Source organism: Camponotus vicinus, unplaced genomic scaffold (assembly GCF_025532165.1).
Source record: "Camponotus vicinus isolate PSW18456_S1 unplaced genomic scaffold, iyCamVici1.0 SCAF_4, whole genome shotgun sequence".
NCBI lineage: Eukaryota > Metazoa > Arthropoda > Insecta > Hymenoptera > Formicidae > Camponotus > Camponotus vicinus.
In genome coordinates, this window is record NW_028141976.1 from 16361527 (window position 1) to 16387394 (window position 25868).

The window sequence follows — 25868 nt, forward strand, 5'->3', positions numbered from 1 at the left end:
CAGATCAGGGACGGATTTGAGTTGCCAAGGCGCCATAATATATAAGGATCAAGAGATTTTTTCAATAGAGTTTTAAAGAAAATGTATAAGATATTTGTATAAGTAATACATAAATTCTTTTATCTTGTTTTAATTTAACATGTGACAACGTGAATTTTTGAAGTTTTCCAAAGAAGAAACTAAATTTTAAATTTATAAGTTCTTTTTGAAGCATAAAAACTTCAAATCTCTCTATATTTCTAGATCTCTTAATTTTTTAATTCTTTATGTGTGTATATAAATATTGATCTCTTAATTATCAATTAATTACATATGTATAATTTTATTTTTATATATTAATTTATTATATATATATATATATTAATGCACTGGTTAAATTACTGTGCACTAAATAAATATTCATTTATCATATATTTTGCGTTTGCAATTGAAAATATTGCATATACAATTTTATGTACCATGCAGAAATTTCAAGAAAAATATTTTTCTTCCTGTTCCATGAAATATAAAAATATATTTTAAAATTACATTAACCGCTATCATGATTTTTATCTTTCAATATGACGTTAATCAATCGTTTGGCAAGCTTCTGTAAAGAGTACCGATATTGCACAAGGACATTCCTTTACTACGATCTACAAATACTAATTTCGGACACACTCCAATTTATTTTTCGTCCATTGACGAAATACATATCGTAACAGGAAACGCAACTCTTGTAAAGATTGTTAATTTCCAGATGCATTTACTTAGCAGTCATCATAGATCAGATATTCCATTATAAGATGTAATTTGATTGATTGAATAAAATCACTTAAATGATTTTAGGAAAATAGAATATATGACTTACAAAAAGAGTAAATTCTTATACGATTTAAAAATAAAAAAGAGCAAATTCTTATACGATCTAAAAATAAATAAATTCAAACATAGAAAAGATATATTTATTTTGAAACTTAATAGTAAAGTTTTTATTACTTTTCATATTATGTCAAATTTTATCAAAAAAAAAGAAGTTTAACTAATTATATATTTATGTAAAGTTATTTATGTAATACCGAATGCTGTAAGATTTCACTTAATTTTACTTGTTTCTAATATCATAATTCAAAACAGCTGACATAGGTACGTTAAGTAGCTTTAGGCAAATAGAGCGAACATGACAACGAAGCTCATGTATAAAATGTTAAAAATCTAATTAACTGGAAGATATGTTAGTAGATACTTGACACTTTAGCTAGGAATCAAAATGTCGCAATTTCATACGGCTGCAACAAGTTTAGAGACAAGTTTTGGCCAATTACCAACGATTAAATGATATCTATAAATGACGACGACTATAGTACAGCTTGGCAGTTGCACTTATGTATCGCACCTCGATTTAACTATTGCCATATTATATATTTATGTCTACCTATCGTCGACAGCATGAGAATCCATGCAACCGACTGATCGATGCCAATAATCAAAAAATAGGTACAAGCACAACCTGTTCGAAATAGCTGAAGTGAAACCTTTACGGACACACGAGCGTGTGAATCTTTTAAACCACCGTAACGTTGGACTTCCAAATATATGCATCACTTGTGATTAATCTACGATTCATATAAAATAATGTAAATTTTTTATATAATAAAATTAATTATAATTATTTATTTTTTTTAGTCCCATTGAAAGATAGATTTAATTAAAATTGACTAAAATGTTTCAATTTACTTAAAGAACTATATATATATATATATATATATATATATATATGTCAATATTAATTTAATATTAAGATTGTTACAATAATTAATTTAATGTCTAATTAAATTTCTTTATTTTGCAGGTCCAAAAGAGATCACTCGCAACCGCGAAGGTGGCTAAACCCAAAAGAAGGAAGGAAATCTAATTATAGAAGTCGTTGTGCCGCGTGCTCAGCGGAGACGATGGAGGGTGTGAGTGCGGGTGCACGATTAAGAATCGGTTGTGCATTGGACGGTCATAAAATGCAGCCTGCATCCGCTCAACGCAGATGTACTGCGGAACGGGATTCGTTCCTCCTACGAGGAGTAGTCCGCAAAGGATCTCCCGTTTCGGGGTTACGCGGCCTACTGAGATATGCATACTTTAGGAGGACAATGAACTAGGAGAGATCCACGATTAATCGAACCGCACATGTGAGAGCTCAAATGATTGAAGTGAAATCTTTTGTTCTCATTGCGTTAATTGCGCAATTTTTATCCTTTAGAAGATTAGAAGGTACGCATTAATTCTTTTATTATGCAATATAATGCGAAAAAAAAATATATTTTTTTTTATATTTATATATATCACTTATTTATTTATGTATTTACTTATTTATGTATATTTATATATACATATACAGAAAAAGGAGGAGAGAGTTATTGCAACATAATGACAAATATTCTTTAAATATTAAACTTTAATTAAATTTTATTTTTTAATTTATTAATATTTGATTGCCATTGTCGTCATCATCACCACCACCATTAACACTACCACCACCACTACCACCGCCATCGCTGCCGCTGCCGCTACCTCCACCGCTACCTCCACCGTCACGTGATGGTCTTTATCACAACGACCCATCACTGAAAATAAAATATAATACAAAGCATTCTAGTTTATTTTTAAATATTAAATGCTATAAATATTTAAAGTTACATATTTTGTAAAATTTGTTTAAAGAGGAATCTTGAATATATTCTAACAGAAATGAAAACGCTTTATTAACGTAGCAAAAAGGAAGGTAATTATAAACAAATTTATTAAATTTTTTTACCATTATTGAATTGTCAAGCTTTACGCGATCTCCGCGATGACAGCTGTTCACAAAATAAGCACGGTGAAAATAATATTTTTCAGTTTTCTTTCTTTAACTTTTTCTTTAATTCGCTTTAACTCTATTTTTTTCATAAACTGTCAAAATTTGCATGATTTGACAGCTGTAAATAACACGAGTAAAGCAAGTTGCAGCGCACAAGCGCAACAGCTAGTCAACATCACGGAAAAGAGACAACAATACATTTCGAGACTTTCGAGTATCGATATGCCTTTTTTAGAGAGGGAAAATACATTTTACTTATATCAAGATCGTGAATAATGAAAAAAATGAAAAGAAAGCGAGAAAAACGTTTTTATAGATATTGATCGCGAATATTTTACGAATAAACTCCCTACATGTGAAAAGATATAGTACCTTTTTATATGAATAATTAATTACATTTAATTCATTCTCTCGTCAATGTAAAATATAAGAATATAATAAAAATATTTTAAAATGATGACTGAAATATATTATAAATATTTATTGCTTGATATTTTTATTAATCAATTCTTTAATCAAGGAACTAATGAGAACGAATATTAAAGTGATTATAATTTTTCATATACATGATGATGTTCGGTGAGACTTCAATGAGATGTTTTTTTCCAGAAGTTAAAGTACCATTGCTATCTTTCTTATGGGACGACTTCGTTCATTACGCCGTTCATTCATCCGGGAGCCATGTGTTTCATTGCTAACCCGTGCGGTACTTCCTGTGTATCATGATAAAAAAGAGAGTTCTCTAGTCAAGTTGTACCGCGTATGATCCATATTTTATATCGATATCGAGATATAAAGATATTTGAATTTAACTTAATATATTTTACACATTCAACAAAATAATGAAAAAATCAAAATTAAATCATTGTATTTAGTATTAAACGTGGATAAAAATTAAAAACAGGTCTGATGAAACCACGATCTTCCTCGTTTATGAATTAAATTAAAGCAGAAAAAAGGATACTTCTTGAAGAAATAATAGACGCTTTATTTTCTTTCACAGTTTCTTCGCGATATGAATAAATATTTCCTTTTCAATTTTGTTAATGTAAAACGCTTAGCTTTCGTTGATTGTTTCTGGAGCAAAGACCAATCGTGTCGACGAGTTCCAGCTGCTAGATCTCGCGCGTGATCAACTCGTGCCGGGCAAGCTGTGATTATTATTGTTTCCCTTTTTTTGCACTCTCTCTGTCTCTCTCTCTCTCTTTCTTTCTCTCTTTCGAAGCTTAGTGTATGCCCATGACGTGGCCATGTAAGGGCTAGGCGGGGGTGCTACTCGCGGGACCGCTAATTTTAGATCGACTCGTGCTTCCAGGAGTTGACTCGGCGAATCGGCAGCTGGTGATTCGACGAGCTGCCCCGCTGCCGTTGCTACCGTCTCGCACGCGCACGTGAGTCCGGTACAATCGTGCAACATTTGCCGGTCATCCCTCTTCTCTTGGAGAAGGTCAATGTGTTTAATCGTCCCCTGGTCCAGAATCTTGCGACCCCTCTTTCCACGAAATGTAAGACCATGATTGATCGTGGAAAATTTATCATTACATATGTATATGATTGAATCGTTAAAAGAAATCGAATTATTAGAACTGCTGCAGAAATTTTAAGTATCTGTTTAATTGTCAGATTTTCAAACATAAATATACAATATAATATACATATATGTTTGAAAATTTAATGTGTATATTATATATACATATTTTTTTATTTTTGATGTAGAAAAAATATTTTTTGTTCTTAGTAGACAGTTGCAAGAGTTAATGGAGTTCCTGACTGATGCAGCTCTCGCACAGAACGGAACACAATGTCAGAGCGGAAAGAAACGGAAACAGAACGGAGATTTTGGAAAGACTTCTCACATAGAAAGAGGACGACGAGTAAAAACGTATCCTATGCATCCTTTCGTTTCCAATGTGGAAAGGGGAAACGAACGACCGCGCGTCCCTTTGAGCGCGAGCTGAGGCGGCAGGGGGTAAGAGCTGAAAGATCTGGCAGCGGCTGGTGCAGCGGATGTTTGAAGCTGTTGAAGAAAGCGAGGCGGTGGTTCCTGTTGTGGCTTTTCCCTCTCGCCGCCGCTGCCTCCCGGTCCATCGCGAGGTCCTCCTCCTCCCGGTCAACGGTAATACACCGCGTAGGAAGCACATTTCGGCGGATGTGATGTTTAGGACAGAGGGAACCACCCCGCAACTGATAAAAAGCCCAGCATCCTGTATAAATAGACGGCGATGTAGCGGTGGTTGTTGCCTTTGACCTACATAAGTCAGATTTGATTGTTTGTGAAGCGAGAAATGGATAGCCAATCTTTTTTCTCGTTACAAGAACGTGTCTTCAATGGAAGAAAAAAAAATCATATCAGTCATGCAGATACGTTTCAACGTTTTTCAGTTAAACACGTTTAATACTCAGCTTAGTTATAGCTTAATTATTAGTCACGTAAAGTAACCCATGACGTTATTAAAAAATTAATAATTCCACATAATTTTAAAAAGTTCAAATAAAAATTTCGATTTTTGTTTTATTTTAATAGATCCATTACGCTGAATAAAAGATATTTATAATATTTACAATTCTTTGCAATGGGAAATGTAGTTTCCCTCCAACTAGAAAAATAAGAAATAGCTTGTTAAGAAAATTATACGTTAGAGATTCTGCATATGTTGCATAATTTTGAATTATTGTCAATTCTCTCACCGGAAAAATTTGCATTTTATTTTTTATTCGGGAATGAAAATCTCTGAATTCCAGATGCTTGAAAAAGAAATTAAATCGAAAAAGCGCGTTCGCGAGTTTTTTTATATGTCCAACACGCGTGGGTTGCCGTTTCTTCGGGCTCCTGCTGAGGCATCTCCTGAGAGACCTCCCGGCGTCCGGCATGTGCAAGTGAGAGCCCTCCTCTGGTTTTTAAATTGTTTCATCCATTCATCGGTCTTATTATCCAAAGCATGCATGAAAGAAGTCAGAATCGGGCTTGAAGACCAACGCAGGGTTCACACCTCCTCGACATTCTCTGCGGGATTGTAAATAGATTCTTCTTGTGGTCGGCTACGTGTAGCGTGTTAACACCGTGGGAGAGAGTGAATGGGATCACCAACCACTTACCGATAACCACATGTCATTCAATTTCAATACATATAAAGATATCGATCTATAAATGAAGATGTCATCTTAAAAAAAATTATATATAAAATAACATTTTCTTATGAGATATTTAATCTCCGAGATTTTTATAATTATTCTATAAATTGCAGCGATTCTGTAACTTTCTTTTTAAATGTTCAAGTGCAAAAAAAGCGGCGTTCGCAAAAATCATAAATGCAATTGGGAACGACAACAGTGCGTGATGCATAGTCTGTTATGGGGGTATCACCTGCTCTTATTGTTTAACCGTACGGAATGAGTCGACGTCCGGTGCTGGACCAGATTGCGGCCGGCAACGGCGCGTGCCCGATTCGCGGAAATCCGACACTCTTACTTTTACGACATTCTGCACGGTGCACAAGGGTTTAAAAATCTCTTCAGAAAAGCTGCACTCGTTCCACGGTGCGACTTGTATCGGAGCTATCGCGCTTGCATACGTATGATATCTTGGATGTATATATTGCGATTTTTTTCAATGCGAGTTCTTTAATTAAATTGTATCTTTTTTTGAGAGAGAAAAGCACGCTATTAATTTTCATAAGAATTTTTTTCTTTTTCTGAGAAAAGAAAACATAATTTTTCTTTACGAATGAGATTGCGAATGAATTAGTTTGCAATTAAACTTCAAGAATGTGAAAGGATAAAAGTTATTATTTATTATTAATCATAGATGAAAATTAATTTAATAAAGTTTTATAATTCTATAACTCTTTCATAGAAAAATATACATCTCATTAGAAATATTTAATTTCAAATATTAAATAGTTATACGCAAAAAAATTTCAAAATGTGAAAGTTTTAAACAACATGGTCTTTATATCGAGAATGTCATAGAGCCATTTCGGTCTAAAGATTATATCCAATCGATGTACAAATTGATGCCCTTCAAAGACATATGTCACCTGTTAAAAAAGTTATTTATGTTTAAAAGGATATGATTTATCATTTAATGCGCAACATAAAATCTGGCTAACATTCTATACTTTAGATATTTACAACTTCGTATAAATATAATATATCTCTCACAACTTCTATCTTAATATTTATATTGTATTATGTTTGAACTCTGCAATAGAATATGTGTTAAAACGCAATATTATCCAGATCTACTTGTTCTCGGTCGAAATCTCTGCGTAAATCTTGCGTACAAGAGAGAGAGAAAAGGGAAAGAGCTGAAAATATACATAACAAACTAACGTCAACTGGAAAGTGCGGCGGCTGCACGCGACTTGCTGCAATGCAGAAGAACACACTGACAGTCACATATGGCTCCGGATATGCTGGTGTAGGAATACTCCAAAGAACGTGATACAAATAAAATTCGGCGGTCCCTTCTCTATTGAGACCGATAAAGTCTACATGAAACATCCAGTTTCGCAGAGCCTACGAAAGAGATTAATAAAATGTTCGTTTCGTTTTTATTCTCGTGACGATCAATTTCCATTTTAAATTGCACCGGTAATTGATTCCATCTGAGCATCTCTTCTTTCACACATCGTAGACCGTTTCGCACGTTGATTTGTCCACACGTGGGCCATTTTGTTCCAGAGTTATTGAGTGAGGATTGATAATCCTGAGTATATATTAAAAGCGATCAATAGAAGTGTGACGATTAGAAAATTTATAGTTCTCTCTGATGTAAATAATTTTCATAATATTGAACTATATATTATATATTCAATTACATAATATAATTGATAATGATAATAATGTCTTATTAACATTTATATTAAGCAATCTATTTTCTTGTGAGACAATATTGCACAATAATTCGGGCATTATTATGTATACGAGAGATATATACGAAATATCGTTTCAATGATAACATATAAAAGCATGTAGAAATTATATATAAAGTTATATATATGTACACTATTATATTGACGCACACATAAAGGTTAACGAACCATGACAGCAGCAATTTTAATCGCGGCAGTAATCGCCGAATCGATAAATCTTCTCATGAAACGCGTCACATCTTGACAAGATTCGAACTGAGGTTCTTTCGCAGACCATATATTATATACTGATCGCTTTTTCTGCATTTTGACTAAATATTTTAATAGACTGATGAACTTCAAAATAACTTTTTCGAGATTTCGATAATTTATTTTGCCGAACTTATATATATATTGATAACAATTTACCACGTTCTCCGTGTTAAAATTAAAAAAAAAAATTAAACAATGAATTCGTCTCTAGGCAGAATTCATGTATTCGCCATAATTATATAAGAAAGTTTTTCGTGATACATACATTCACCTACAATCGTATACAAGATACCTAGACACATATGTACGATAGTTAAATATGTATACATATACTTTAATCCAAACGAACGATTCGTAATACTATATCATTAAAGCTCATATTAACAGTCGGTTTTAGAGTGATTAGAATGGTCATGTTGATTGCGCGCGGCTTTCGTGGACGCTTCCAATCCTGTCACAGCCGCTAGCACCTCAAACAGGCTTTCCATCAGTCTGCCAAATATTTCTGACATCTCGTCATCTTTTCTTGTCACTACGAATATATCTAAAACATTGATATGCAAAATATTTACACAAAATACAAGTCAATATTTATTTTACTTATTGTTGTATTAAAAAAATGCAAATTATGTAAATATCTAAAAAATTAACAGCAAGTATATATCATATAAGAATGTTATATTATAATTATCTTTCTTTCATATTAAAATCATGTGTTATTATATTTATCTTTTTTTTCATATTAAAATCATGTGTATATTTTCCTTATTGTCATATTTCTTGTTTGAATTATTTAAAAATATTTAGCGTAGTTTTAAACTCACCTGACCTATCCTGGCCTATGTATTTGCAGTACATATTAACGGCAGTTGTCACGTCGTCGTCATCATGAAAAGGATCTCCGGGCCATTGTGCCCTGTGCAGTCTAACAGCTTCCAGTGCCGGGCACCATCGTGCATTTCTCAAAAGTTCAGCGACTCTGGCAACTTCTTCCACGGCTCCAGTACCCGGCAATGGACTAGGATTGGGTGTCGGAGTAGGTGTTCCTCGTTCACTCTCGGTGCTCTCTTCGAGCGCTCTACTCAAAGCTATTTTCATATTGGCAATTTCGATAGACAGATCCTGCAAAGGAATCTGTACATTTCTAGCGGCGATCATTAATGCTCCTAGCATTTTATTCGATGCTTCGATTAACAATAGGAGCTGAAAATGCAATTTATAAAGCGCTCTGCCGAGATCCAACAGCATCTCTTCAACGCCCGCTTCTGTAGTATGACTATCGCCTAACGCCTGAAGTTTAGCGGTTGCTTTAGCTGCCTCCAAACACTGAAAAAAAAAAAACAAATATCATGATTATTTGTTTTAGATAATCATTGAAAATATGAAACGTGAAACTTACTTCTGTGGCATGGTCTTTCCTATCAAGAAAAGTCTCCAGATGTTCCTGCACTTCTAGCATTCCAAAACGTAGCGTCTCGTTTAACCGCTGATTGGCGAATATAGTCACCGAGAACCAAACTAGAGGTGGTTCAGCTTTTGAACTCAGCAGCTCAGCATGACTAGATAAATGGCAACCTAAATGAGATGAAGCTGGGCTGCCGTTGCAGAGTAAAGCGCTCGCCTCGCGCGTTAGACCAACGGATTTGCTGCTCACATCCTAAAAACATGAAATATGATCATTTTGTAATATTTTTTTTACGGGAAAAATGGCAACAAATGAAAATTGATGTTTTGTAAGAAAATTTCTTAACATTAATTTTCATAACACTTTTTCACGCGTTTCTCACTTTTCATTATTCTCATATTCTTTTTTTACTTACTCTCAAGATCTTACTCAGCAATTGAAAGAAACTTAAAGTATTATATGGAGCTTGAGTGATAAGACTTTGAATTTGCTGTCTCCAGATCTCTTCAGCGTCGTCTCGTACAACCTGTCGAAACGGCATCAATGCGGACAAATTAGGCGATGCGTTGCAAGGTGTTACATCGCCAAGATCTCCTGCGCTCGAGCCACTGTAGTGAATAAGTTCGAATGAATTGATTAATATACATGTTTCCAAAAATTTTCACACAGAAACTTACGATGTGTCAGACCTTGTGGATGAATCATGACGCGTACGACTAGGTATCAATGAGAGAGAAGACGGCGGGAACATTCCCGGGATGCTGTTTGCTTCCTGGCCTGTTCCGGATACACCTCCTGGGACTTCATCCAAGGGTGATTCCGATCCGGCTTCATCGTCCGATGACTCTTCGGTCACACCACGCTACAAAGTTTTATGAATAAGAAAAATTTCGAAAAAAAGAAAAATAGGATACACATTACAAATAAAATGTACAATAAAGTAAAAATTATTTTTTAATTTTATATATTTACCCGTGTTGTATGTTTGCTAGATGATGGTGTCTTTTCACTTAAACTTTCCTCGAACTGTCGTAAACTGGGTTCTCGTTCTTCTCCCTCACTAAGAGGCCGACGTCGAACTCCCCAATTGAAGTTATCCGTACTCTCACCCTGTAAAGATTCACAGGAAGAGGTTGAATTAGTATTCTTTATATTATCAGACATTAAAATAAAACATCATGGCTTACTTCAACGCTTTCGCTCTCATATTCAAGGAAGTCAAAGTCCTTGAATACGCCAAATTGCTCGTCATCCCGTCTAGATCCTCCGCTCAGATCATTATTCGCACCGGAAACCTCTTCCGTTGATGAGGCCATGGATGATTGTCTTTCCATCAAATCCGAACTTTGACTGAATATAACCTAAATTAAAAATATTATTGATAATACATGAAAAATATATGTATATAAGGAAATAAGTTGCAGACATTAGAAGCAAATATATATATAAGTGACAATTTTTTTATACAAAATCAACAATTATAATATCTTACATTATTGGTTCAAGAGAAAAAAATTTTCAAATTGTTAAATATTACAATATGCACTTATATTTTATTGCTTCTAATTAAATATCTCAATTGGTAATTGCCTTGAATATAATATCTCAATTCCAAGTGACTACGTGAGTTTGCTCAAGATATTTAGCAAATGTGCATATACATATGTGTCTTACTAGTTATATATGCAGAATGCTCTACATATTTGTTTTTGTCAGATTTTAAAAAATAAATAATTTTAATATCAAAAGATAGGTTTTTTATGAATCGAGAAATAGAGCTCAAAACTTAAATTTGTATTTAATGTAAAAAAGTAAAAGTCAGTTATGCATAATGATTTATCATTAAATTATTAAAGAGTTAACAACTAATATAATAATATGATAATAATGAGTAACCTGCATATATAATAATAAACATTAATTATGAACAATGATACATTATTTTATATCAAAGCAACTGTACTGATATAACACATTGTCGTCAAATAACAGTATTTATGAGAAAATCACTAAGTATACAAATGATTATTGATTGGATTATGCCAATATTTACATATACATTGTCACAACCAGAAACTAATTTATTCAATTTACAGCCCTCCTATAGCTATTTCTGATTTAATTAATGATTTTCTTTTGTATACATTCAACAATTTTATATAGCAATAATCACAAATAAAAAATATGTAATATTTTCTATCTCATGGATTATTGTTTGCATAATTGTAGACGACAAAGTGTTATGAGATAATAGACCTCAGATGTCTGTGTTGGATAGTTACATTATTATTATTTTATAAGATCCTACACGTATAAATATATTTTTTTCTTCCTGCAACAGTGCACCAAAATTTTTATGAAGCTAATTGAAGCGTGGAGAAATATGATTTATAAAACATTGCAATTAATTACAAATACAGATATTTTGTACTATTGTGAATAACAGTGTGGATGTGTGCTGATTGCATTTAAAAATGACCTTTTACCTTGCTATACAATGTCATTGAACTAATGTGCTCATCCTAGAAAGGGGTACATAATGAGAGTCAATTATCTTTGGTAAGGTATATAATCCGCACAGACCATAGGAAAGGAACATTCACACTACTTGAATTAATAACTGAAAAATAAATCGCAAAATAAAAACATACCGATGGGCTCTTTGGTAACCCAACTCTCTGGCCACACGTTGTCAACAGATTTACTAAACACTCCCTGACACGACCCTATTAAAGAACAATTTTAATTTTGTACATTTTACATAATTCAATATATTTGTATACAATATGTATACATTACATCATATTAATTAATAACTATACCTGTGACATCCAAGGTCTCTTCCATCCTGCGATGGCGCTATTGTCAGCCGGCGATAAAGATAAGGAACAATGTGGTGAACTAATTGATTTTTCTTCAGTACCTTGACGAATTAACCAACGTCGACCGATTACTGGCGTTTGAGATAAGTCAAATGTAAAGTCCATTGTTCTTCCTATTTGTAAAAATAAGATGAACAAAGTCTAAATTATAAATAATTAAAGAGTTAATAATGATTAACATCTCTATATTTCTATATGTATGATAATGTAGAAAAATAATCTTTAATGCATTTTTCTCTTATGAAACTTTCTAATTCTATTGAAAATGTTTTCAAATACATATATCTTAAAAATTCAAGTAATGATAAACATAGGAGAAACATAAATAATGTCTTTAGATGAATATAATGTAATTCGAGAAATATAAGTTAAATTCTCTTAGAAAAATATTGTTTTACATTTTTATTTTATAAAACAATTATAATCGATCACTATTGTTATTTTGATCGCAACCTGGGTGTTGAATAATAAATCATCCGTGCCATACATGCATTGCAAAAAGAAAAAATCAAAATCGATAATACATCCAAAAAAAATAAATACTTATTAATTAATTTATATAAAGATACAGACTTACCCGGTAGCTCCTTTTTCGTAAATATCTCTGTATCAGTGAAACTAGGATGTGGCGATGACAGTGAAGAATCCCAGGATGAACCATGCATCGATGTCGGTGGCGCTACGAGTGTCGACGATCTTGTCACTACAAGCTTCAAGATTTTAAGCGCTTCTTTCCAGTGAGTACCCTAAAATGTTAATAAATGATCAATTACACACGTCACAGTTGATTGTTATATTACATATTTTTATAATTAATATTGTATTATTTGCACGCGTGATTATGAAATTAATTAAATATATTTTACAGTTTTACCTCGACATATTTAGAGATCACTCTCAAAAGTTCAGTATTAATGGGTTGTGCAGCTGGAGACGCCAAATCCACATAATGTAACATGCAATGTATAATACTGAGTACTGACAATGCCACACTGCTCGGACCCTTTTCTAGGACTTCCACAAGAAAAGCAAGCATATTGAAACTAAGATGAGCATACGAATCGTAAAGATATTTCACCACGCATTTAGTCCATTGGAAGCTTTCCTTGCTGAAGGTACGCCGGCTATATAATGTCATGACTGTACCAAGATTCTCCAATTTCTTCCCCTTTTCTGCGCTTACCTATAAGAAAAATGAGAAAGAGAAGAGATAATAAACAGCATAATACAACAGTTAATTACAATAGTATAATTAATGTATGTGTTTGTATAATTACAATATCTTTTATTTGCTCACATAATGAATAAAATATTAATGAATGGAGTCTTACTTGCGCAATGTTTTCGGCGCTTCTGATGCAAAGTTCGTTAGCATCTTCATAATTCAACAGCATGTACGGCAGCAACGATACAACATTCATTGGAAACGCAAGGCTTTGCGTGGGATCGACTACTGGTAAATCCAATAAAGGTGTAAATTGAGAAAGTAGTGTAACGACTGGTTCATATGTATTCGGACTAGTGCATCCTTTCAATAAAAGCGCGTGTACACCAGGAAATGAAGTCCATCGTAATTGCTGTTGCAATTTCTCAACTTTGTCTCTGGCGTCTGGTCGATCAAGTGGTAGTCTGTGTAACACGCGACTAAGAAGCCGCAATGCCAAAAGAAACTCATGTTCGTAATCCGATTCAAGCAGAGACACCGCTAACCAGAACAGTTGTGCTAATATCGTCATTTTGTCGTCCTGCGTCGCCGAGTCACCCAATAATTTCAAGGACTGTGCTGATCTTGATCTTGACAGATTCGAATTGGGATATTTATTACCGACTCTGTTGTCAACTTCTGCAATAAAGATATTCTTTTAAAATCTCTATAAACTATAACTAAAACTTAATCTAACTGTATCTAACAAAGAGAGAGTTTATAATGTGCTTATTATAAGAATCACATTATATAATAACCTTTCATATCGTTGGCCGTAGAATTGCCACCGCTGGATCTTTTCATACAATAACTGACCGAGTAGCTAGTGCTCCTTGTATGTCCGCCTTGATTTAAGTGAGAGAACATGTGCGGTCCAATTGGATAACCGTTCCCTCCTGGACTGCGCTTTCCTCCAATTACAATTCCCGACACGGGATCCTTATTGTTTAGATTAGGTGTCGATTTGAAGATCTCTTTCATAAAATCGAGCGGTCTAAAGTCCGATTCGAGTGAATCGACAGCTGCTTCCAGTGTTAGCAATAATTCTGTTACGTATCCCTGATGTACAAAAAAAGTATATATAGAATATATAGATAAATGTCTTGTTCGCATTAAAAATTTAAAATTATATGCTTGAAAATATTTAACGGTACCTGCATATCCTCGCCTTGCTCGGCGACTGTTTCCACCAGCCTGGATAAAATATCGGACAACATCCTAGACGTTATAGGAACGCGTAACGCACGAAAAACTTGCAAAGATCTTCCCGCGTAGTGTCTGGACGAACAAGAAAGACCCAATTGCAGCGCCGTTTGCGCCCATCTTTGACTGACTAATGCATGAGGCAACGAGTCTCTAAAGACACGTAACACATGTCGTAATAATACTGTAAGTTGCTCGGCACTACGGACCCACCATACTTTGGCAGTCATGTCTTCATAATTCCATAGCGGTTGATTTGTTCTATTATTGGAAAATTGAATATTGAATATTGAATATTGGATATTGAATTAAAAATCCTGTTCGCTCAAATAATTATAATAAGCAATTAACGTAATTAATTATATGTACCTAGATGCTAGAAAATTGATCAAGGATTTAATAACGTCCTGTATCGGCATATTGGGACCCGGTTGAGGGCCGGTCCAATTGTTGGCGTCCTCCGGCGTTACAATTACGGGTGGTACTGTGTTCGTCGCTGTTCCGCCCGAAGTTGACCAGCATACTGCTGATTCTGCAAATTTTTTTACTTTATTATTTTTTTATGTGGAAGTCTAAGATAAAGATAAATCTTAATTTATACAAAAATATATATCTTACCGTACGCGTGAGAATTCCCATAATCTTTATTGTCATCTGCTGCCGATAAATTCGCATGATTCATTGATATTGGCGGGGTTGATGTCGAATTTGATAAAGATGAATGAGTAGATGTAGCATCCGCAACTGAAGAAGGTAATGGTGGCGGAGGTGGAGGAGGCGGAGGTGGTGGAGGTACCGGTGGAGACGCTGAAGAATCAAGCGGCATAGATGGTGGCACTCGCGATGCTGAATTTGATAAAGATGAATGAGTAGGTGTACCATCCACAACTGAAGAAGGTAATGGAGGCGGCGGCGGAGGAGGTGGCGGCGGTGGTGGCGAAGAGGGTGGAGGCGAAGACGACGATGGCGGAGTCGTGGGTGGCGGGGCTGGTGGAGGACCATACAGATAACTATCGAATTCCGGATCCACTTCTGTAAAGTTGTGATCCAGCACTGGCAACGCTGGTGTGGATAATCCCAATCCCAATTGCTCCGTCTTGGAAGCGAGAAGCACGCGAGCCACGCCAAGATGATCGCGATGATCGCCGAGCACGACTAATAGATTCAGCAACAGACAACGACAATGATCTCGCACCAACGGTCTCGAGTGGTCTAGACCGAGAAAGACTATATGCAACATCAAAGGAACGTGTATAGCCCAATCTAACTGAATTCCATCGACGACTACATCCGTGAGTAACATCACGGCGATATTGCATCTAAGAATTACAGTGACAAAAGGATTATTAATACGCATTGTTCATAATGTGAGTTCATAAGTGAAAATGTAAATATTGGAATTATACCTGTGGAATCCGCTTATTGGTTGAGAACTGTCAGGTAAGTACTCAGTTAAAGGAGCAAAATATCCGCCGTACTCTGGCATCGGTAATGGATGTGGTTGAGGAATATCGAATTTTTCGTCAACACATGGCATTTTTCCATTCACTCCAACGGGCCCGTTACGACTGGCGTAACACGATTCGTCAGTAGTTAACTAAAAATAGTTTAATTTTTCATGTTAGACTGTTATAAAAAATATGTTAATATCTTTTTGAACTTTCGTAATTGAAAAGTGAAATTTTCCAATTGTATAAATTTATAATCTTTTATAATGTTAAATATCACCGAGTTTTAATTGAACGTACTTCGGCTTCCGTGGTCGGAGTTGATAGATCATCTGGAAGAACTGGCGGACCGCTTGCAGTCCTCGTCTTTTCTGCCCTGGGAGTTTGAAACCCCGCGAGTGCTCGCAGCGCAGTATCAGATTTGGATCTATGAAGAAAATACAAATGTCATGACCATATTATCCATAAATTCGTATTATCATACAAAAGATTAAATTAAAAAGATTATATTTTTAAAATAACTGTTCTAAAGATATTTATTCATAGATTTTTGGAAATTAAAATGAAGTTTCTCGATGGTGTGAATAACAGATTTTAGTAGACTTAGTTGTTTACCCGGTTTTGACGGGGTCTTCTCCGGAATGTCTTTTCGTATGGATGGTGCCTTTCTCGACGCCAAGATCACGGGGATTGGCGGGATCGGCCGCGGGAGCATCGCTATGCGACGAGGCTTTTCGCATGCTGGTGAGTCGATAAAAGGGTGGTGTTTCCGTCCGTTCAATCAAGCAATTCAAAGTCTCGACCGTTTCTAATTCCGTCATCATTTCATCGACGAGACGATCCGGACGAGCTCGCGCCAAATACAATACCACGCGTTTTGCCTGATAAATAACACTTTCAAAGATTACATCTCTATCATTGCTAGTAAAATGATTTTAAAAGTTTCACTTACATATGGCAGGAGCTCTTGAGGTGCCATACCCGAGATGATAATCAAATAGCGGATTATAACTTTGAGATTGTTCGGCCAGCAACCGCACAAAGTTGCCCAAAGTTCTTCTGTTTCTTTAGGATGCTCATCAGAAAACTGCAACATATTTAGATCGATGGTTTAAATAATATTTAACCTGATATATGCGACTAAAGTATTTTAAGTACCTTCGCCGTGATGTAAAAGAGATTGTTGAGCACCATCTCCGTAGCTTCTGCGCTTCCCCAGCCTTCTCTACGTGTTCCTCCGCGTGTTACATCACTTGTGTAATACTGTTAAAATCATTAACTATTTTAACAAAAGGCGCAGAGTAAAAATTTGTAATTTTTTTTAGATGCTTGGATAAAAAAATCACCGACAAACTTTATACAAAGACTTAAATTCTAGCTACGTTACTAGGAAGATTAGTTCATTAAATTTTAACGATTTGTTTGCAAAATGTATCAGAATAGCATTAACATTATATCATTTGTATATCATGATATTATTGTTGACAATTGTGAAAGTATCAAAGGAAAGCTGCGGATATTGGAAATCGATTACAATAACGCTTGCATGCGAAGCGAATGCTCTTGATAACCATTTGAATTATTTCGCTCCCCCTAGACTCTTTCACTATTGATTAAAGCTATTATTATCATTAATAATCGAACGGTTCGAATGGAAAACGAATACATGGGTGTGTTATGCTCTCTCTCCCATTAAGTTATTTGAATAGCTATGGATTCTATTCTTAAAAATCTGACGTACTGCATTCTACGTTACTTAAATCATTTTATCCTTTTAATTATGTTGTTCGCACTTAAGCTGAAAATAAAGATAAAGATTACGATCATTGATAATCGCGCGTGATAAAAAGAAATCTTGGAGACGCCGGGTATCGATCCCGGTACTTCTCGCATGCGAAGCGAGCGCTCTACCATTTGAGCTACGTCCCCGATGTTTGACATGATAATAAAAATGATTACGTCGATGATATCGTGTGATAAATGAAATTATCAAAAAGAGATATCTTGGAGATAAATCTCGGTATTTATCGCATGTGAAATCTTCTACTGTTGAATGTCTCTTCCAATTATGATAATCGAAAAGATCACATTATAATTATTAATATTCGCAAGATATCTAAAACGAGATCTTGAATACACATTAGCTTTCAATTCCTATAGTTTTTATGTGAAAAAATGAGTATTTTTAATATTAAAAAACTTATATATATATCAATATTAAGAAGTCTATGATTAAAGAAATTGAGATGATCATTATTATAATTGTTAATAGTTGTAGAATATATCAATTTCAGTCAATCAATTTTTTTATTGAAAAATTTCATCGTATATTATTATTAAAAATGCCTATATTTTTAATTATATGAATATGTATGTATTTTACCATAAATTTTTGTATATGACTTTTCATCTTTTAATTCTCATTTTTTAATCTTAAAATTTTTTATTACATAATGTATCATTTTTTTTGTTGTCATGGATATATTTTTTTATATTTTGATTAAAATTCTATAGTGTTTGTCTCATAAAACAATATTCTTTGTAAAAGACCATATGTTTATTTTATTTTAAATTTCTGTTCATGCATACTTTGCGCTACTCATGTGTTTGTGAATTAATCAGATTGAAATCAGAATGCAATTCTATTTTATTTTTTTTATTGTAATCTGCTTTGATGAATTTGACAAATATTGTGTAATAATTATATTTATAAAGCTGTGCCAAGTTCCTTGAATGCCAGTCAAGCTACAAAAAAATTCCAATTCATTTTCAACTTGACAAAATTAATCCGTTCTAATTGAAAATTGAAATCAATATCTATGTAGTCCATATGTATACAATTGCCGAATAAAAATCATCGACATCTAAGAGAAAGCATCAATTTTACATAAGGTAAATAAAAGGAAGTCCTAGGTTTTCTTTTGCAAAAAAATTTTCTAAGAGAGATGGTATTTAAAATTTCTAGTCAAAAATAAATCACTTATAACTTTCTAAATAATCATTAAGATCATATACATCATGATGGCATACGTCGTTCATTTTACATGAGTGATTAGGATAAGCGTGAAAAGCTTTCACCATCATATCTGAAGCTTCTCTCATCAATCAGAATTCAAAATGATCATTAAAATCAAGTATATCATGGAACATCATGTACCGCATTTTGCACATGCAAAGCGGCAAGATGAATACCAGAAACCTCTCAAAATAATATCTTAAGCTTCTTTCTAAAATAGGTCACTCATAATATTCAAAAATGGTCGTTAAAGTCAAATATAATCAGGGGGCGTAGCTCAGATGGTAGAGCGCTCGCTTAGCATGCGAGAGGTACCGGGATCGATACCCGGCGCCTCCAAGATCACTTTTTGAATCCTTTTATTAAAAGTGGATCACGATCGCGATTCAAGACGATCCTGTCCGCAATCTAGATCACAGGGGGCGTAGCTCAGATGGTAGAGCGCTCGCTTAGCATGCGAGAGGTACCGGGATCGATACCCGGCGCCTCCAACATTATTTTTTTGATCCTTTCTCTGAAAGTAGATCACTTTTATGAATCTGATTGATCTTGCTACAGAATCATATCGTCGGGGGCGTAGCTCAGATGGTAGAGCGCTCGCTTAGCATGCGAGAGGTACCGGGATCGATACCCGGCGCCTCCAACATTATTTTTTTGATCCTTTCTCTGAAAGTAGATCACTTTTATGAATCTGATTGATTTTGCTACAGAATCATATCGTCGGGGGCGTAGCTCAGATGGTAGAGCGCTCGCTTAGCATGCGAGAGGTACCGGGATCGATACCCGGCGCCTCCAAACTTTCTTTTTGCTCTTTTGTTGAAACTAAATCATTTTTTATATGTACAATGTATAACAAAAATTTAATTTATCGTAAAAAGTAGAACTCGTTTCGTGCAAGGATATCTGAAGTAATTTTACCTTCATAACACGTGTAATACTTTCTTTCAAACAATAATTTTGTTTTTAAAAATTGCTATATTGTGTTTTTGAATAAAGAATTGTATTCGCTATGTACCATGAGAAACGTTGTCTAATTAAAAGTTTGCAAAGTTCGGTTATCTCATCAACTTTCCGATAATTAAAACGTGTAATCTTTAAAATATGACGAATTCCAATTCTAAAAAAATATGGCTAAAATATATGGATTAATTTGCAGTGCTTTAGCTCTCGAATGATAGCATTATATTGCAATATACAAATATCACTTTTAGTGATAATTTTTTAATATATAATAATTTTATTAATTTTCTTAAATATTTCTTGCATTTAATTTCAAATTATAATTTTTTGCAATGCTATTATTCCAGAGATGATTATGATATTGAGTTGTATTCACCTGATAATAACTCAACGGATTAGATGGTGGCGGTACATTAGGATCAACAAGTTCCATGTTATGCAACCAGGGTAGCAAATATTGTAGCAGTAATTGCCGAACTTCTCTACGGGCTGTTTGAAATCGATGTGTAATTTCTGAAACATATGAATTATCGAGATATTAAATGAAAATCACATCACATTAAATGAAAATCGCATCAAATTACATCAATAATACTATTTTAATAGCATATTTCCTCTTATTCGACTTTAATTGGTATTATATTAAGCTATCATTGACCCTCTTTGTTATAAATCCGTACCTACGATATAATATAAATCTATATTATGTCTATATTGTAAATTTATATTATTTCTCTCGCAGTTTTTCTCCTGTTCTATTTATTAAATATAAATTCAATTATTCATATTAAAAATTCATATTATAAATTCAATAATTCATATTCAAATATATCTGTTAATTATTGTTTCTAATAATATGTGTGAATATTTAAATATACGATGCCAGTTGTTTTGCAGCTTAAGTAAATTTAATGCAAATAACGTTATTTTCTTTCTTTCTCTCACCTGCTTTCACTTTACATTTAATTAATTCGTATTAAACGATTATGTGATGATTGAACATATTTGCAATATTGCTTCATACGGAATTGACGTAACGTTCTATTTGAAATAACAAGATGTGGAAGAACATTTGTTATTTTCATCAGCATATATAAATAATAATATTACAGTTTTCAGAACATGTGTGTACGCGTAAAATCACATGGAATTATTTCGATGACCGTCTGCAATTATCTGCAGTTGTTTCAATAATGCCGCCTACTCTTTCATTACATTTATTTAATATCATATTTAAAAAATATGAGATCATATATAACAATTGACATATATATATAATATAAATATATATACAGGGTGTTCTAAAAAGGGTGTTCTAAAAAGGTATGTCAAAAATTTAAGGAGATATTCCTCACACCTGAAGGATGAAAAAATGTTATATGGACATAGGTGCGGAAATGCTTATTTCAGGAGTTATGTTGAAAATACTGTTAGCTGTATTACTTACACAAAGAAAAATTTAGGATTAATTATTGTAGACGATAATCGTTTAATTAGGCTTATTTACATTTGGTTTTAATGTGACCTTGAGTATATTACAATAAATGTTGAAAATGTTCACCATTTTCATTTTTTTTTTTTTATCAAGATCTTCGTGACCGTATCACTGCAGGTTGCGAAACAATCCGCTATACGCCAGGCATTTTTGAACGTGTCCGTGAATCGATGCGTCGACGTGTCACTACTTGTATTCAAGAAAATATATATATAATATATATATATATATATATATATATATATATATATATATATATATATTTATATTTATATTGATATGTACAATATTGTCGCAAGAAAAATCATATTACATAAAAAGCAAAAGAATTATAAAACAGGATGAAATATATATATTTCATCCTGTTCTAATTTATAACTTAAATTTAAAATAAAAATCTCTAAAATATAAATATCTGTCCTTTTCATTTCTACAGAAATAGAATCCTTTTTATACATAAATAATACAGATTGTATGAAATAAAATAAATCTATTTGATCGGCTAATATCACTTATAAATTTTTTCTTATATGCTAGCTTATGAGTAATTTCCATTAAATGGTTAGCTGTAATCTAGTAAATCCTTTCATTAATTTATACATCCAAATTTCAATTTGCCGTAAGTTGAGAGAGAGCTTATGATTGATACTAGCTTTCGTTTTGAACAAATTATATTCTATCTACGTTGCATTTATTTTCATTGTTATTATATGTAGCTATTTCGTCTATATACTTTTGGTTATAAATAATTTAAAATGTGTTTTATCGCGTAAAAATCAAAGCATAAATTAAGTTATAAATTAAATTATATAAAAAGATAAAATTATATAATCTATCAAATACTATAATGAGATTAATCTTTCTGAACACATACCTATATTTCAGAAATTTTAATTCATGAAAGAGATACTGTCTAAAATATCTGGATCAAACTGCCTATTAAATTTTTACTAATTCTTTAAAAAATATAACTATCGAAAAAAATATAAATAAAAAGATTTTTTCTTTGAATAAAATAAAACTTCTTTTTTCTTATATTACAAGCTGTTATCGAGTGCGATACCTATCATATATAGAATTTCACGAAATAAAATTACAATTTTATATTACATCGTTTCAGAAACAAAATATTCGCCGCTTCGAACACAATAAAACAAAATGTAACCAATTTTCCAGTAATATATAAGATAATAATTCGCGCAATAGAATTATTTTGGATTATTGTTGCATGAATTTTTCTCTCGCAAGCGCGCGTGCCACACCAGTTCTTCATGCTTTTTAAACATCCATTAAAATGAACGGTGGCAAGGATGCGTGTTAGAATGCGTCACAAAATTAAAACAAAGAGCAGCAAATCTATTATGTAAACGAGGCAACTTGATGCGTCTTACAACTCATTAAAAGTAATGATTGTATTTAAAAGGTTAAATTCGTAAAAAAGGTCACTGTTTCTCTTAGTTTTCTGGTAATGGTGAATCGGACGCTTTTGACTTTAGTAAAATTATCGTGAAAATATTCAAGAATTTCATTAAAAATATATTTCTATTTATATATATAATGAATTATAACAATAATAGTTTAAAACGTTTTTATTTAATAATTTAATATGTATATATTAAATAATTATGTCAACTAACCTCAGTGGAGGCTGAATATGACAGCTGACACATATCAATATCGATATATTAAATTATTGAATAAAAACATTTTAAACTGTTGTTATAATTCATTATGGATAAATAGAAATAGATTTTTAATGAAATTCTTGAATATTTTCACTAATGTCAAAAGCATTCATGGAAGCATCTTTACCACTAGTCATTTTGCCATCTCTGAGTGCGCGAAACCTTAGCCCTGTCATTTGTGATCTTTAAACTTTTTCCATTTGGAAATTATTATAGCCTCGACATTTTCGTATTAGAATTTTCGTTTTAAAATGTTACAAAGAATTTATCATTAAAATATTTTTATCGCGAATTTAGGTACCCCCTGTATATATACACATATATAATAAAATAAAATAAAATTTAGTAGTAGATATCATTAATTGCAGTATATATGAAAATATATTCGAGAATCTCGTAATTACATTAATAAATCAATCATTTATGCGACAGATAATTAAAATTTACGCCATGTGTTGAATAGCAACCCTTCAATCCTATTAATCAAACTTACATTTCATTTTTTTTTTTTAATTTGTTTTGTATATCATACAGATATCTATTATTTGATTTATTTTCGTGTATTTTTGTATTACGCATAATTGTATTGTATGTTACTATTTTATACTATGTTATTATTTTATTCATCATATAGTATATGTTATATTATTTTATACGATGTTATTATTTTATTCATTATAATATTAAACAAATTAAATATATTCTTTCGTTACTTACTCTGAATTATAAAATTTAATTTGATGCAAATTTTTCTACAGACGTTAAACAGATCAGCGATGATTCAATGTTTATATGATTTATGCGACACGCCTCCGGAACGATTTGATGAGAGCATGGACATGTGAGAATTGCTGCATAATTAACATCCTTACATTTGAATAATCGATTGTTTATGCAAATCTATAATAATTCTATTAAGATCACACGATGCTATATGCTTTGTGACTCTTGTTGCGTGCATTTCTATGATAATAAAAGCAAATAATTCTCTGTTTCTTTTTAATAATCCAACTGCATCATGTTATTTACAAGGTAAAATAAATTGCATTGTTTGCAATGCAAATTCTTTTTCACATGTCAAAACTTTAAAAAAACACAACAATTTTTTATCTCATAACAGGTAGTATTCTATTTTGCGTAAATGTATAAATTACATTCAAGCTGATTTTTAATTCGATTTAAATCATTTTTAGTCTTAGACACATTCACAAAATTCTGTATATTAAAACTGTGACAAAATTATAACATAAATTATATATATATATGCATACTATAAAAATAGCTTTAAAATTTTATCTATAAAAGAGATTCTCTCTCTTTGGGTGTTTTTTATATAAATGTGTAAGTTTTTAATAGTCCTCTAGAGTAATCGTATGTTATGTATACTGCTATCTTTCACAGAGAGAGTAATACCAGCTTAGAGAAAAAGAATTGCAAGATTCTTATGCAATGGGCGTGTCTAATAATTTATGATTAACGTGTTCTTTATCATATTTCTTTTTTGCATTGTTTCTATAATATGTTTTCGCATTACAACAATTAAATATATAAAATATATTAAATAAATATATTAAATAAATAAAATATATTAAATAAATAAAATAAGAATTATATCTTAAAAATTTAAATAGAAAAAAAATAAAATTTTAATTACTTCTAAGTAATTGTAAATCATGCAGAGATATTTCTTTATAATTAAAGCATTCAGAACATACTCCACACGCCTACACAAATTAAAAAGTTTTTAATTACGCTATGACATTTACTAGACTAATTTAACATATATTAGACGCGCGGCACGCGCGATATTAGAATTGCAGAACTAATAAAATGATGTTTAATCAACTACATTTTGCATTTTGCGGAACATATCAATCCATACAAACAAGAACTGAATTTAACTATATCGAATTATGTATTATATCAAAAATTCTAAAAAAATATTAAGAAATTCTTAGTCTTTCATTTAAAAAAGTTTTATATTTAAAACATTGCAAATATCTAAAAACATGGAAAAACTATAAAAATTAATATTTTATCTATAAAAATAATTAGCTGATGTTCAATGATTATATTACTCCATAAAACTATATTACAAAATAAATCTTTAAAATTAGGGATTGAAAATATATTAATAAAAATATATGCAAAGATTTCTCACTTACCGCTGAACATGGGCATTGTCAGCTCCGGATGTAATTGAGCCAATTGTCGTGAAAGATACATTTGACTGCGGCAATAAGTGGTCGATAAGAGGACATCTAATGTACCACCTCTGACTGTGCCACCAGAGGAAATTTCACCTGCAGGATTACTTTGTTGACCTGGTCCAGAAGTTACAGTTGCAGTGGAGCTGGCAAGAGGGTCATTGTGCCCTAAGATGAAACATGTTAAGAATTTTGAAATTAGCAATTATTTATCTTTTCACTCACATAATTAGTTGACAATTAATTGATTAATTGATTGATTACCAACTTGATATTTATATTGTCTTAATAGCAAATTAAATTGAAATATTTACAACACCTGCACACAGTGCATGATTTCTTAATGTCTTGAAATACATACTATAATGTACTTTTTACAGAAAATATTTTACATCAATATATAA

At 32.4% G+C, this 25868-nt stretch overlaps 2 protein-coding genes, 1 long non-coding RNA gene and 5 other non-coding genes across 16 annotated transcripts in view; 5 read left to right on the forward strand and 3 right to left on the reverse strand.

Annotated features, from left to right (window-relative positions):
* The first annotated feature begins 852 nt into the window (after positions 1-852).
* On the forward strand, positions 853-5363 carry LOC145970023 (uncharacterized). Its single transcript, XR_014438297.1, has 6 exons — positions 853-1616; positions 1832-2244; positions 2372-2755; positions 3443-3593; positions 4149-4338; positions 4572-5363. It is a non-coding gene; the product is annotated as an uncharacterized LOC145970023 (long non-coding RNA).
* A 1236-nt stretch (positions 5364-6599) lies between these two features.
* On the reverse strand, positions 6600-8016 carry LOC145970799 (A-kinase anchor protein 14). 3 transcript variants are annotated; one of them, XM_083097791.1, is made up of 4 exons: positions 7691-8016; positions 7425-7541; positions 7166-7351; positions 6600-6870 (listed from the first exon to the last, which is right to left on the reverse strand). In XM_083097791.1, the coding sequence occupies exons 1-4, from the start codon at positions 7745-7747 to the stop codon at positions 6751-6753; spliced, it is 480 nt and encodes a 159-aa protein (XP_082953917.1). In that variant the 5' UTR covers positions 7748-8016; the 3' UTR covers positions 6600-6750. The 3 variants fall into 3 exon arrangements, with proteins under 3 accessions (XP_082953917.1, XP_082953918.1, XP_082953915.1); XM_083097792.1 differs by having other exon boundaries at positions 7654-8016; XM_083097789.1 differs by having other exon boundaries at positions 7876-8014.
* A 35-nt stretch (positions 8017-8051) lies between these two features.
* Positions 8052-25868, reverse strand: part of Fry (microtubule binding protein furry) — a 32098-nt gene continuing 14281 nt past the window's right edge. For 3 of the 7 annotated variants that reach the window (XM_083097771.1, XM_083097778.1, XM_083097772.1), the window contains 23 exons: positions 25423-25632; positions 20454-20590; positions 17260-17364; positions 17054-17188; positions 16717-16982; positions 16402-16528; positions 16060-16250; positions 15272-15972; positions 15023-15200; positions 14605-14914; positions 14209-14509; positions 13578-14089; positions 13121-13429; positions 12824-12992; positions 12187-12359; positions 12016-12090; positions 10552-10725; positions 10337-10474; positions 10042-10226; positions 9780-9972; positions 9359-9616; positions 8784-9285; positions 8052-8503 (listed from right to left, as the gene is read on the reverse strand). In XM_083097771.1, the coding sequence (XP_082953897.1) occupies positions 8340-8503; positions 8784-9285; positions 9359-9616; positions 9780-9972; positions 10042-10226; positions 10337-10474; positions 10552-10725; positions 12016-12090; positions 12187-12359; positions 12824-12992; positions 13121-13429; positions 13578-14089; positions 14209-14509; positions 14605-14914; positions 15023-15200; positions 15272-15972; positions 16060-16250; positions 16402-16528; positions 16717-16982; positions 17054-17188; positions 17260-17364; positions 20454-20590; positions 25423-25632 (5513 nt within the window). In that variant the 3' untranslated portion in view covers positions 8052-8339. The remainder of the gene's footprint in view (positions 8504-8783; positions 9286-9358; positions 9617-9779; positions 9973-10041; positions 10227-10336; positions 10475-10551; positions 10726-12015; positions 12091-12186; positions 12360-12823; positions 12993-13120; positions 13430-13577; positions 14090-14208; positions 14510-14604; positions 14915-15022; positions 15201-15271; positions 15973-16059; positions 16251-16401; positions 16529-16716; positions 16983-17053; positions 17189-17259; positions 17365-20453; positions 20591-25422; positions 25633-25868) is intronic. The other 4 variants (XM_083097775.1, XM_083097773.1, XM_083097774.1 and 1 more) reach the window with 4 other exon arrangements.
* On the reverse strand, positions 17958-18030 carry Trnaa-cgc (transfer RNA alanine (anticodon CGC)). Its single transcript has one exon. It is a non-coding gene; the product is annotated as a tRNA-Ala (tRNA).
* On the forward strand, positions 19384-19456 carry Trnaa-agc (transfer RNA alanine (anticodon AGC)). The gene has a single exon. It is a non-coding gene; the product is annotated as a tRNA-Ala (tRNA).
* Positions 19536-19608, forward strand: Trnaa-agc (transfer RNA alanine (anticodon AGC)). The gene has a single exon. It is a non-coding gene; the product is annotated as a tRNA-Ala (tRNA).
* Trnaa-agc (transfer RNA alanine (anticodon AGC)) lies at positions 19688-19760 on the forward strand. The gene has a single exon. It is a non-coding gene; the product is annotated as a tRNA-Ala (tRNA).
* On the forward strand, positions 19840-19912 carry Trnaa-agc (transfer RNA alanine (anticodon AGC)). Its single transcript has one exon. It is a non-coding gene; the product is annotated as a tRNA-Ala (tRNA).

Excerpts from the sequence above, each read along its gene's own strand:
- LOC145970799 (XM_083097789.1), bottom strand. The coding sequence starts at position 8,013 with ATGCAGAAAAAGCGATCAGTATATAATATATGGTCTGCGAAAGAACCT. Across the intron at positions 7,542-7,875 it reads TTAAAATTGCTGCTGTCATG|GATTATCAATCCTCACTCAA; the intron begins GTTCGTTAACCT and ends ATATATACTCAG. Across the intron at positions 7,352-7,424 it reads TCAGATGGAATCAATTACCG|GCTCTGCGAAACTGGATGTT; the intron begins GTGCAATTTAAA and ends TCTCTTTCGTAG.